The sequence below is a fragment of the Typopeltis vanoorti genome, chromosome 5, assembly GCF_054136105.1.
Source record: "Typopeltis vanoorti isolate ZY-2024b chromosome 5, IOZ_Tvanoo_1.0, whole genome shotgun sequence".
NCBI classification, from domain to species: domain Eukaryota; kingdom Metazoa; phylum Arthropoda; class Arachnida; order Uropygi; family Thelyphonidae; genus Typopeltis; species Typopeltis vanoorti.
Window position 1 is genome coordinate 20,485,825 of NC_143553.1, and position 13,814 is coordinate 20,499,638.

Genomic DNA, 13,814 nt, shown 5'->3' on the forward strand with positions numbered 1-13,814 from the left:
TGGCAATAGTTTCGGATATTCTAAGCATCGTTTCGTTTTCTTGTTTGTCAATGATTGTGGCTTTATCATTTTGGGGAATGTGTTTTAGTTCAAGGGCGTGAGCTGCAATTTCAGTCTTCCCTGTATTCTGTGGTTTGTTTTTCTTTTTGATGTTGCGATGTTTTTTCGTGTTCAGATATTCTGGAATGGGAATATTGCAATCCCTGAAGTGCTCTTGTAGTCTAGTCCATAATGACCTAATTGTAGAGCCCGTTTAGGTGACGTCACAGTCTTTTTGACAAGGGAATTTATAGACTACGTTGTGGTGTTCGAATAATTCTTTATGAGTGAGAGATTTAGTAGGTTTTAGGAGAGTTCCTAATTTATGGTTTGTGGTGAATATTAGCTTATAGTTCGTGTTTTTGAAAATGTATTTGTAAGCCTTGTATGTGTTTCGGATGTATGGCAATTTGATGACCATGCGTGTCGGGAAGTCTGCTTTTGTTGTATTATTGTTAAGATGGCATTTTGCTGTAAGGTTCGCGTAATTTATTAGATGCGTGGGGTAGTTTCGATTTTTGAAAACCTGTGTTAAATACTTGAGTTCAGTGTTAAGAGAATTGCTGTTGGTGGAGAATTTGTAAGCATTGATAAATTGTGATAGGATGACTGATTTTTTAACGGAATATGGGTGGTATGAATTGAAATGGAGGTAGTTTCCGACATGTGTGGGCTTGTGAAATATCTTCGTGGCAATTCTGTTATGACTTCTGATTAATGTAAGATTTAAGAAATTGATGGATTTGTTCTGTTCTGTTTCCATGGTGAATTGTAGTCTGTTGCTAAAATCGTTGAGGGATGTTTGTAAGGCGGAGATGTGTGAGGGTTTGCCAATGCATAGAATATCGTCTACATATCTGCCATAGAAGGTGATGCCGAGGGAGGGGGGGGAGTAGAAGTGATTCAATGTGCGCCAGGAATAACTCCGCTAATTGTCCACTGATGTTTTGGCCCATTGGGAGACTGAAAATTTGAACATATAAGGAGTTGTTGAATTTAAAGAAGTTGGCGGATATTGTGAGTTTAATCAAACTAATGATGTCATTTGGTGTTAATTTTGTGCGTGTGTGTAGGGTGTGGTCCTCGGAGACTAGTGTGTGTACGATGTCTAAACATCCACGTTGGTGTATAATGAAGTTGCATCTAGTGAGGAGAGGATGTCATCCTGGGATGGAGTAGTGTTGCTTAATTTCCAGAATAGGTCATCTGTATTTTTGATAGTATTCTTAGTATTCCTCCTCCCCCCCCCACTCCCTGGATATATGGATTACCAAAAATTTATAAATCTAATTATCCTCTCCATCCCATAGCAGATGCTACTACCCCCCCCCCCCTTCTTTAAATTAGCCAAACAATTAGCTAAATCTTTAATTCCACTTACTGACTACACTTCTTCTTATATAAAAAATCCACACATTTCAAATCCTTAATCCAGTTTTAATTTTAAACGATAATGATATCATGGTAAACTTTGATGTCACATCATTATTCACAAATATTCTCCTTTCTGACACTAAATTTACTGAGAAATGGTTCCCCCTCCCCCATTACTGATATCTTTAATTTTGCTATCCATACTGTTTACTTCTTTTGCAAAGACACCATATATAAACAGATTAAGGGTACTTCCATGGGCTACCCCACCTCTTCCCCTCTGGCCAGTATCTACATGGAGGAAACATGTTCTTGATACTGCCAGTCTCAAACCTTCAACTTGGTTAAGATATATTGATCACGTGTTTCTATTTGGCAACATGGCTCAGACACATTAGACTCTTTCCTCCTCCACCTGACTGGATTTCAGTCCGCACACTGAAATCCAGTTCACTATTGAAAAAGAAAATACCAAAAACAGCTTGTCTTTTTTTAGATACTCTAATCTCACATCTGCCCAATTGCACCATTTCTTTTGCAGTTTACAGAAAAACTCACTCATCAGGTTGATACATACATAAACTTTCCCACCATCCCCAACCTCAATAATATGGTGTTATCAAAACCCTTGTCAACAGAGCTTCCAACATTTGCTCATGAAAGTTTCCCTTACTCTGGAACTTACCTTTATTTGTCAAACCTATCTGTCCACTGGTCACAATGCCAAAAAGATTTACAAATTATCTGTCCCTTCCACTTCCTCACATTTCTCTCTTAACATAAAGGCTACAGTAATGCTATTAATTTTCCATATATCCAGGACACTTCAGAAAAAATAGCCAGAACTTTAAAGAAATGTAATCTTTCACTGTTTTCAAACCTTATTTACAGCTGGCTTCCCTTCTCCACATCCATAATTATCTACTTCCTTCCCTTTCTGTTTCAGGTATTTCAAAGGTTCCTTGTTCTTGCAACTTATCATATTATTCTTTTAAAGTGTCTGCATGATTAGCCTAGTGGCTATGCATTCACAACCATATGCCTAGGGAAGGGGTGTCCTAGGTTCAAATCCCATCAACAACGTGAGGAGCTTAAGGATCTTTCTCAGCCATATCCAAGTTAGTCGGTCTTGGGCGTAGACAGCAGGGTTCCCCCCCCCCCCCCCCCAGTTTATCTGGAGATTTTCATCCCACAAGCAGGCAAACCGGCCTCGTGAACACACGCTGCTACAATCAAAAATTCGTACTTAATCCCTCATTAGGAGGGCTCAACTAGTCTAAAGGGCAGTCGAGGAATGGGGAGAACCCCACACGAATAAATAAATAAAATTCTTTTAAAGTTAAGTTACATGGTGGTCAACATTCATTGTGAAGAATTTATGAAGACAAAAACACAAATGTTGGAGTAATTACTTTACTTCTAATTATGAAAATAACACTCAATGTTTCAACTTCTGTATTGATGTCATTATCAGGAAAACATACATATGCAGAGGACACTAGCTACATGACACTACACAAAGTAAGATAAATCTAAATGCTATACTAATTGTTTACCCTAGCCTGACCTCTGGTAAAAAATAAAATAATAATAATAATAAATAAATAATTATACATGAATATAAATAAATTAATTAATAAAATAAAATACAACTTTTTTGTACTTACAAGTATAATAATATACAGGTGATAAAAAAAATCTAAATAAATAAAAATCAGAATGTTTTATAGTGGAACTAAATTAACCACATCTACAGTCCTCTTGCATTGAGGGGTTCTGCCATCAAGTGTATATAACATCCAGAACACGATGACACTTGACATTTCACCTGTATTGAGATTATCTTCAGGAAAACATGCATATGCACGGGACACTAGCTACATGACACTACACAAAGTAAGATAAATCTAAATGCTATACTAATTGTTTACCTTAGCCTGACCTCTGGTAAAAAAAAAGAAATAAAATAAAATATTTAAGTTAAGGGATATTACATCCCAAATAGTTTCTTAGCCGAATAAGAAACTCAAAGAGTTTCATGCCGAATATAGTAGAAACTATATAAAGTTCGGCGATTCCAAGCGTAAGCAAATACCTGGATACTGCAGCACTGATCCCAAAGGGTAGTGCAAGCTGGGGCACTACCCTTTGGGATCAGTGCTGCAGTATCCAGGTATTTGCTTACGCTTGGAATCGCCGAACTTTATATAGTTTCTACTATATTCGGCATGAAACTCTTTGAGTTTCTTATTCGGCTAAGAAACTATTTGGGATGTAATATCCCTTAACTTAAACAAGTTATATGTCGCCGAATTGAAGCCTTTGGCTCTTCACATATCTAAAATAAAATAATAATAATAAATAAAAAATTATGCATGAATATAAATTAATTAATTAATAAAATAAAATAAACTTTTTTTGTACTTATAAGTATAATAATATACAGGTGATAAAAAAATCTAAATAAATAATAATCAAAAAGTTTTATAGTGGAACTACATTAACCACATCTATAGTCCTCTTATACTAAAGTTCTCTTGTGTTGGGGGTTCTGCCATCAAGTGTATATAACATCCAGAACACGATGACACTTGACGTTTCACCTTCTGTATTGAGATTATCATCAGGAAAACATACATATGCACAGGACACACATAAGCTACATGACACTAAACAAGTAAACATGCATATGTTTTTCTGATGATGATCTCAATACAGAGGTCAAAATTTCGAGTGTTATTTTCATAATTAGAAGTAAAATAATTACTCCAACATGTATGTTTTTCTTATATTATGGTCAGACTGGGAGATCTGCTAACATCCTTAGATTAACACAAAGAATACATCTGTCACCACAACTATGATCGTTAGGTCCAGCAGACCATGCTTTGGATACCTTGCACAGATGGAAGAAAACTATTGTTCTCCGTCACAGTAAATACAAACTTGAAAGATTCTTTTTAGAATCAGTATCAGATTTTAAAAAAAAAAAACTAGCCTAAACTTAATAAATATGGTTGTATTATACTCCCCAAGATTTAATAACTTTTAATTCTTAAAATTTAAGTCTAACCAATTGCATCCCTAGAGGGCACCCCTCATAAGACTAATCTTCATATCCAAATTAATTTCTTCCACTTATTGTATCTTGTGTTATTACAATTTTAACATTGTATTCATTGAATGAAGATGATATAGTAACAGGAATAGAAATGGAATGATACAGTATTTTTTGTGAAAATTGAAAGGGCAAGAAGTTAGGGGAGTGCTGATGATAGTAGGAGAATTAAGTCCATATAAGGTGGACATGAAAGAGGGAAATAGTGCAGTCATTAAGCAGTGTGGTGTTAGGAGGAAGTTGACAAGAAGATATTTTAGTTGGATGTTGCTATAGGCCAGAGAATATGGAGGGTGGTGATGAAGAAATGTATCAACAACTTTTATTAATGAACAAAGGAAGAATAATTATTATGGGTGATTTAATAATGGCAGTATAAATGGAATAAAGAAATAGCATTTAGGAATAAGGAAAATGAATTTCTTGAGTTCTTGAGAGATAACTGTATCAGGCAGCATGTAAAGGGGGGGCACATGATAATCGAGAGTTATAGATCTGATCATTTCATCGGACGATGTAATTGTGAGAGGGGTTTTGCACTTTCTTCCAGTAGGTGAAAGTGATCATAAAGTGATCACCTGTGTAGTGGCTAGTCATATGCAGACTTTTGTGAGAAAAGGATATATGTGGAATTATAAGGCTGGTGATTATGACAAGCTTAGAAGACAGCTTCAAGTTATAACATGGAATGAGGAATCGAACAGTGAGGAAATAAATTCTACATGGGAACTGACAAAGAAATACATAACAGCATCAATGTGCGAATGTATCCCAAAGGCCAAAAGGCTGAATAAGGTAGGTGTAAAATGGATGAATGTGGAGCTTAAGCATGAAATCTAGAAAAAGGAGGTACTTTGGAGGAAGTACAAGATCAATAATGGTAATAATCAGTTACATGAAGAGTATAAAGAACAAGCCAGGAAAGTGACCGTTAGTAAGGAAAACAAAACTAGAGTATGAGCAGAAATTAGCAAATCAGACAAAGAAAAACTCAAGAGAGTTTTTTAGATATGTGGCAAGTCAAAGGAAGAATGATCATAGTAAGAGGATGAAAGTGGTAGAATGGTAACTGCTGCAGAAGACATTGTTATATTCAGTGATCAATTTATAAGTGTTTTTCATCCTGATCAGTGTAGAGGCTGTAGGAGAGGATGGCTTAATCGCAAGTGAGCAGGAGGTATTTGAGGAAATAAATAACCTTGTTATCAAGAAGACAATAGGATTTGATGACATATCACCATGCATCTTAAGAGAATGTTCCAGGGCATTGGCATACTTGCTTAACCCTCCTACCAGCCAAGATGGATGAAATAGCAAGACTACCCCAGACTTTTTCATGGATCAAAACTTCATCGGCATTCTATCTTTTATCAAGTATTTACCCTCCTCTGCTGTTAATCATTTAATGGTGATTTTAGAGCCATTAGCAGATTAACTGTGGTCGAATGACTTTTGTGTCACTTGTCTTTACATGTACTCTGTTACTTCGAATTTTTTTCACTGTACTAGGATATTTGATCTTTTTTTTTTTCTTTTTTTTGCTGAACAACTTATTTCTTGTGTCTCTTTCCAAAAATAGAAGTTTCACACTGCCAAAATAAATAATCAATCCTGAAATGACCATAGATCAGCCTTTGCAATGAATATAATTTAGTAAATGAGATTTTTGCTTGAGACTGTACGGAAGAAGACAGAGAGAGGAAAAATAGTGTGTGTGTTGCCTAGGTATGATAATGATGAGCTGACCAGAAGAGCAGTGATATTGAATGGCATAATAGCGAGAATGTGTGACAAGAGAGGACTGGTATATGTGGATGCTTGGAGTGCGTTTGAGGAAAGAGAGGAATTGTATGCGAGAGACCATTTACATTTGAATGAGGAAGGACGTAGGCATCGAGAGATTGCTGTTCTGAACGAGTCAGTGTGTCCCAGGAAGGATGATAGCAGGGGTGGCCTCTTGTGGAAATGGATACTTGGGAGAAGGAAGACAATGTCAGGTAACACTGAGCCCAGTGGAGTCTAGAAGGGATAATGCTGGGTATAGAAACAATGGCATTTATATGCTTTATACTAATGCCAGAACAAGGGAGAGGAATTGGTGGCGCAGATAGCATCAGCCTGGCCAAAAATTATTGCGATCACTGAGACGTGGTTGACAGAAGGGGATATAACAACAGGAATGGAAGTCACTGGGTATAGCATTTTTCGTCAGGATAGGAGGGGAAAGCGTGGTGGTGGGGTACTGCTTATGATAAGTGATGACCTATGTCCTCTAAGAGTGGAGAATTTGGAAGGAAGTGAGACAAATGATTTTGAGAGCATATGGTGTGAGGTAGAGGTAGGTAAGACAGGATATTTAGTGGGGTGTTGCTACAGACCCAGGAGCACAGAGGATGGGGACCAGGAGATGTTTAGACAGCTAAGTTTGGCAAATGCAAGAAGAATGATTGTTATGGGAGATTTTAACTTCAGTAGTATAAATTGGAGAGAGGAAGATGCATGTAGCAATAGGGGAATGGAATTTCTAGAATTATTGAGGGACAAATGTCTTAAGCAACATGTAACAGAGGGAACAAGAGGTTCAAAAGTTTTGGATTTGGTTATAGCATCAGAAGAGTTGATAATAACTGAGTTGACGTCTCTCCCACCAGTTGGAGAGAGTGACCATATGGTGTTGACTTGGAAAATGAATAGACATGCAGGAGTATCAAAGAGATGGGAACTTATGTGGAATTATAAGGCAGGTGATTATAATAGTCTTAGACGTCAACTTCGGGAAGTTTCATGGAGGGAGGAATTGGACGGCCGGGATATCACTAGTGCGTGGGAAATTGTGAAAGAATATTTGTTATCAGCAATGGTAAGTTGTATACCACGAGTGAAGAAGAGGATGCAATTTGGAGTAAAGTGGATGACAAACAATATTAAACAGGAATTGCATGTGAAAAAGAGGCTATGGAAGAGATATATGGAGACAGGTGAAGAGAAGATGCATGAAGAATATAAGACACAGGCCAGAAGAGTGACTAGTGTGGTAATGAAAGCGAAACTGGAATATGAGAGGAGATTGGCCCTAGGATCCAAAGAAAATCCTAGGGAATTTTTTAGCTATGTGGCCAGTAGGATGAGAAATGACTGTGGAAGAATGATATTGTGGGATAAAAATGGGAATAGAGTGACTGATGCAGAGGACATAGTGGAATTGTTCAATGAACACTTTATTGGAGTATTTCATCCTAGAGGAGTCAGTTTTAATGCTAGAGGGATAGGACTGGTTCGAGGTCTGGAGGTACAGGAGGAGAGTGTGTTTCAGATACTGAGTACTCTGGATGTCAGTAAAGCTGTTGGACTGGACTGCAGAATTTGGTGGATAAAAGAAGGAGAGGTGATGTGATTGAGACTTTTAAACTGTTGAGAGGTGGTTACAGGGTTGACACTGGGGAGTTCTTTCGCTTGGTTGAACAGCGGGAAGGAGTGATGACAAGAGGCCATCCCTGGAAGTTACGAAAGGAAACTGTGAGCAAGAGGGTAAGGAGTGGTTTCTTTGTGTGGAGGGTGGTTGAGCCGTGGAATGCATTGCCTGATGGAGTGGTGGGAGCGAGAACTGTCAGTGAGTTTAAAGAGTGGTATGATAGACTTTGTGTTTCTCAGGGGGGGGGGCCTCCCCTCGATTTTGAATTATAAACTGTTTGTAACTATTATATTATTTTATTGTTGTTAATAATGGGAGTAGAAGCTATATGTAAGGATACTAGTGTTGCTCTCAGTGAAAAGAAGGAAGACTTATAAACCTATTACATTTAAATATGAAGTAAAATTAAATTTAGTGATGAAGCATATTTTATACCATCATGCCTCTTATGCCTTGAGCACATTGTTTAATCTAAGTTTCAGCTGTGGGTTAGTCCCAAGGGGGGTGGAAAGAGAGGAAAATAGATTCATTGCATAAAGGGGGTTCCAAAACTGTTGTAGCAAATTAATCAGCATATCAGGAGTTGTTGTCAAGGTACTGGAGAAGTTGGGTAAGAGCAAAATTCAAGAATGGATGGATGGAAATGGGATAATGTATGGGGGAAACATGGTTTTGTGAAGGGAAGATCATGCTTCAGTAACCAGTAACTTGTTCACATTTTATAATGAGTTGGATAAAGGTGATAGGTTTACAGTGATACTGATGGACTTTGCAAAAGCATTTGAAAGATACCATATGAACTTCTAATGGATATAGGGTTGATGAGGTGGTTGATGGAGTGATATCAGAGAGTAGTTTATTCAGGATTAGAGTCTAGAAGAAGGTGTGTGACTAGTGGCATTCTGCAAGGCTCTGTTCTTAGGCCACTGCTATTTAATCTGTACATTAATTATATAGGAAAGGATCTGAAAGGAACTTCAGTTGTTTGCCGAGGATTCAAAGTTGGGTAGAGCAATAGTTAATACAGATGATGTTAAAATTTTGTAGGATGATTTGGATAGACTGGTAATCTGGGTAAATTATTATTATTATTATTATTATTACGGGCAACTCCAATGAGTCCTTAGACTCATCGAGCAAGGCCCTAACATCATGGCAAGAACAACTATTCAACATTCACACAGTATCTATCATACCTCGCCTTGAACTCATTTACGGTCATGGCACCCACAACAGATGCTGGCAGCTTATTCCACTCATTCACCACTCTCCAAGTAAAAAACCTGGCTCTAACACCCTTGCTAACCACACCCTTGCCGAGGTTTCATGGATGGCCCTAGTCCTTCCACCACCAGTCCTATTCTCAAAAATATCCTCTGAATTAATCTTATAGAAACCCTTCAGTAATTTGAATGTCTCAATCATATCACCCCTTTTCATCTATGAGAATAAATGTCAGTTTAATGTGGCAAAATGTAAGGTTATGCATTTTGTGGTGAAAAGATTTCCAGCTGTATACCACATTTATGGAACTACTCCAGGAAATTGAAAAGCCAGAGATTTAGGATATGCAGTTAAAATTTAGAGGGTGCATTGTAAAAGGGGCTAAAAAAGCAGCTCATCAGATTATTTGATTGCTGAAGAATACTTTAATGAGCAGAGAAAAGCAGGTTATTATTCCTGTTTATTGAGCCTTGATATGACCCCATGTCGACTGCTGCATACAGATCTGGTCACCAGGATTTGTTGGCAATGAAGAAGAGGTTGAATGGATCCAGAGGCACGTGACCAAAATGGTAGTAGTTTCAACAGAATGAACTTTACGAGAGCAGGTTGGGGATTTGTGGGTTACAGAAACTGGTTGACACGTGGAAAAGGGGAGAAGGGGTAATTCAGACATACAAAATTACTGAAGGGTTCTTCAGTAATTTTGTAAGATTAATTACTGAAGAAATTTTTCAAAACTGGTCTGGCAGTAGGATAACTAGGGGAAAATCTTGAAAACAGTTCCCTGAGTAAGAGTGTAGTTCCCAAGGGTGTTTTGCTTGGAGAGTGGGGTATGAGCGGAATGGATTGTCAGAGTCTGTTGTGAAGGGGTGCCATGACTGTGAATGAGTTCAAAGCAAAGTATGATAGATACTTTGCATATGTTGGATAATATTTGACATGATGTTTAGGACCTCCCTTGATGGGATTCAGGACTCCATGGAGTCTTGAAACCCCGCAAGGCCTGTGATAATAATAATATTACCAGGGTATGCTTGTATTTCTTATTCGAATCCCATCCTATGGCAGGTTGTAATGCTGTTGTTCATTATTTTAACTGGTAAGCTAAGAGTTATATAATACAGAAACTGTGTTAGAGACCAAACATGGAAGTTTTTTTCAAGCCATTTCCATTCTCTGTTAAAAAAGAAAATTCATATATGAGGCATATTCCTACACAGACATCCATACATACATTTGAATCCATAATCTATTTATTGAAGAATAGAAGTGCTATCCACTCAGACAAATAGAGTAAGATAAATTTTAAATAATTTAACTTTTATGAAACATCTAGACGTAGGATTTTCCTACGTTACCCAAATGTTCACCTGCTAAATATAATGAGAAAGGAAATAATACTTATTTATGTCTTAAAATATTGAATTCTTTAGTGGATTACAATTTCAGCTTTAATAAAAATCTGTTTTCATTTTTTTCCCTATCTAGCTGGTTTCGAAAACCACATTTACCTGAAAGTCGGGCATTCTGCTGTGCAGCCACTTTGAGACGAGAAATATGGGTGTGGGGTGGTATTGGTGAGAGTTTATCTGAAGATGGGCATGTAATGAGCACTGGTGTTGTATATGTATTTGTTACAGAAATGGGAGAGTGGGAACTGCGTTTTTGCTTATCAACGCCCAAGCATGCAATGGCCTTAGCTAAAGCTGGCAAGTATATAATTTACATTATTATTATTATTATTATTATTATTATTATTATTCAGGCCTCCATGGAGAAAAGACTCATTGTGAGAGGTCCTTCCTAAGAACATAAAGTCTGTCAAGACTCATCGAGGGGAGGTCCCCCCCCCCTAAGAAACACAAAGTCTATCATACCACTCCTTAAACTCATTGACCATTCTCGCTCTCACCACTCCATCAGGCAATGCATTCCACGGTTCAACCACTCCTCACCCTCTTGCTCACACTTTCCTTTCGTAACTTCCAGGGAAGGCCTCTTGTCATCACTCCTTCTCGCTGTTCAACCAAGCGAAAGAACTCCCCAGTGTCAACCCTGTAACCACCTCTCAACAGTTTAAAAGTCTCAATCACATCACCTCTCCTTCTTCTATCCACCAAATTCTGCAGTCCACATTCCCTCAGCCGATCCTCATAACCAAAATTGTACAGTCCTGAAACCATCTTTGTCATCCGTCTTTGTATCCTTTCCACAGTTAATTTATCCCCTTCAAATCCTGGGGACTAAATCTGAGAACAATAGTCCAAGTGTGGTCTGATCAGAGACTTATACAACGGAATGATAACCCTCTTATCTCTGCAGGACAGTGTCCTTCTCATTATTGCAGCAGTCTTCTGTGTTACCTTTACCACCTTTGCAATGTGTCCCCTAAACTTCAGGTTTCTATCAATCATCAACCCCAGATCTCTTGTCTCCCCTACTTCCTCCAGTATAACTCCTCCCAATACCTTTATGATTTCTTATTATATAAATATAATCTTTTACTTATGTAATGTTTAGAATATCTTATAATTTTTTAAACAAATGTTTATTTATTTAGATACACAATGTTGATATTAGATCATACATTATTTAAAAGCCGTATGTTTGTAGTAACTATGAAAGTTTTGTAAAAATTACCAGAGAGCTTATAAGAATACAATCCTTGGCATCGGAGTTGCCTTCGTTTGCACTACTTAAAAGAGAGCACTTTCTAAGCATCCGTATATTTGCCTTTTATTAGTGCATTTTTTCAAGGTTTCACTGACCTGACAGCTATTTTGAACTGGTTGATTCTCTTCAGAGACCAGCCAGAAACCTTAAGAAAGCAAAAACTCTCATTCAGCACTAAGGAAATCAAATGTCACAGAAATGTATTTTTCGTAAGTGAACTCTTGGTCTATGTGTAAAAGTAATTATTAAAAAAAAAGAGCCATATTCGTTTTGGCTATGCAAAATTACATAGGCAAAGTAGATATCAGATCCAACATTATTTCATAGCTGAATGTTTGTAGAAACTATGAAAATTTCATAAAAATGACCAGGAGCTTATGAGAATACAATCATTGGCCTGGGCCTTAGAAACTAATATTCACTTTGCCTATGTAATTATACATTGCCAAAATGAAGCCTTATTATTATTATTCAGGCCTCGATGGAGTCAAGAGACACATCGTGGGAGGCCCTTCTAAGGAAACACAAAGTCTCATACAGCTCCTTGAACTCATTGACCGTTCTTGCACTCACCACTCTATCAGACAATGCATTCAACGGCTCAACCACCTTCCATGCAAAGAAATCACTGCTCACCCTCTTACTCACAGCTTCCTTTCATAACTTCCAGGAATGGCTCCTTGTCATCACTCATTTCCGCTGTTCAACCAAGCGAAAGAAATCACCAGTGTCAACTATGTAACCACCTCTCAACAGTTTAAAAGTCTCAATCATTTCACCTCTCCTTCTTCTATCCACCAAACTCTGCAGTCCACATTCCCTCAGCTGACCCTCATAACTAACATTGTACAGTCCTGAATCCATCTTTATTATCTGCCTCAGCACCCTTTCGACAGTTAATTTATTCCTTTCAAATCTTAGGAACCAAATTTGAGAACAACAGTCTAAGTGTAGTCTGATGAGGGACTTATACAACAGAATAATAACTCTTTTATCTCTGCAGATAAGCGTTGCAGCAATCCTCTGGGTTACCTTCTCCGCCTTTGTAATATGTTCCCTGAATTTCAGGTTTTTATCAATCATTATCCCCAGATCTCTTCTCTCCAGTACTTCCTCCAGTATAGTTCCTAAAATGGAATATGCATCCTGCCATCGATAGATCCCATTTTGAATTAAACCCCGAAACTCCCATTCATTCACCCATCTGTCTAGTTTATTCAAATCCTCTTTCAGGACTGCCACATCTGCACTCTTACTAATAACCCTTCCCATCTTCACTTCATCTGTAAACAACTGAATATCCCCTTCAAATCCATTGACAATGTCATTAATATAAAGAAACAATACAAGTCCCAGTACTGAGTCCTGTGGAACCCCGATTGTAATCTTGTCTCTTTGATATTACCCCACCATACACAACTCTCTGATACCTATAAGAGAGCCAATCCTGAATCCAGTTTACTAAATATCTAAATTCATGTGCTGCAACTTAAGTATCAGCTTATAATTGGCAACCTTTCAAATACCTTTGCAAAATCCAAAAAATGCAGTATATGCCTTTCCCTTATCAACTGCTCTTGTCGCTTTATTATAAAATTCAATCATATTACTAAAGCAAGAGTGCCCCTTAACAAATCCATGTTGATTCTCACAGATGACATTACCCTCATCTGCCCAGTGCTGTTTATGGTCTCTCACTAATTTCTTGAAGACCTTAACATCCACTGATGACACACAAACTGGCCTATAATTTGACACTTCCAGTCTGCTACTGCCCTTATGCAATGGCACTATCTTACCTTCCTTCCATTACCTGGGTACCCATAGCCAGACTTTCATTGAAAAGCTAGGTCATCGGAACTGTCAGTTCTTTAGCACATTCTCTCAAAATCCATGGTGAAATACCATCTAGTCCCACAGCTTCACTGACATCCAGAGTACTCAGTATTTGGAACACACTCTTCTCTTGTA

General features: G+C 37.7%; 1 protein-coding gene across 1 annotated transcript in view; it reads left to right on the forward strand.

Annotated features, from left to right (window-relative positions):
- The window catches only part of LOC150106258 (beta-scruin-like), a 361,294-nt gene that overhangs the window by 82,434 nt on the left and 265,046 nt on the right, over positions 1-13,814 (forward strand). Inside the window, exon 3 of the mRNA XM_090392967.1 lies at positions 10,659-10,879. Within this exon, the coding sequence (XP_090249093.1) occupies positions 10,659-10,879 (221 nt within the window). The remainder of the gene's footprint in view (positions 1-10,658; positions 10,880-13,814) is intronic.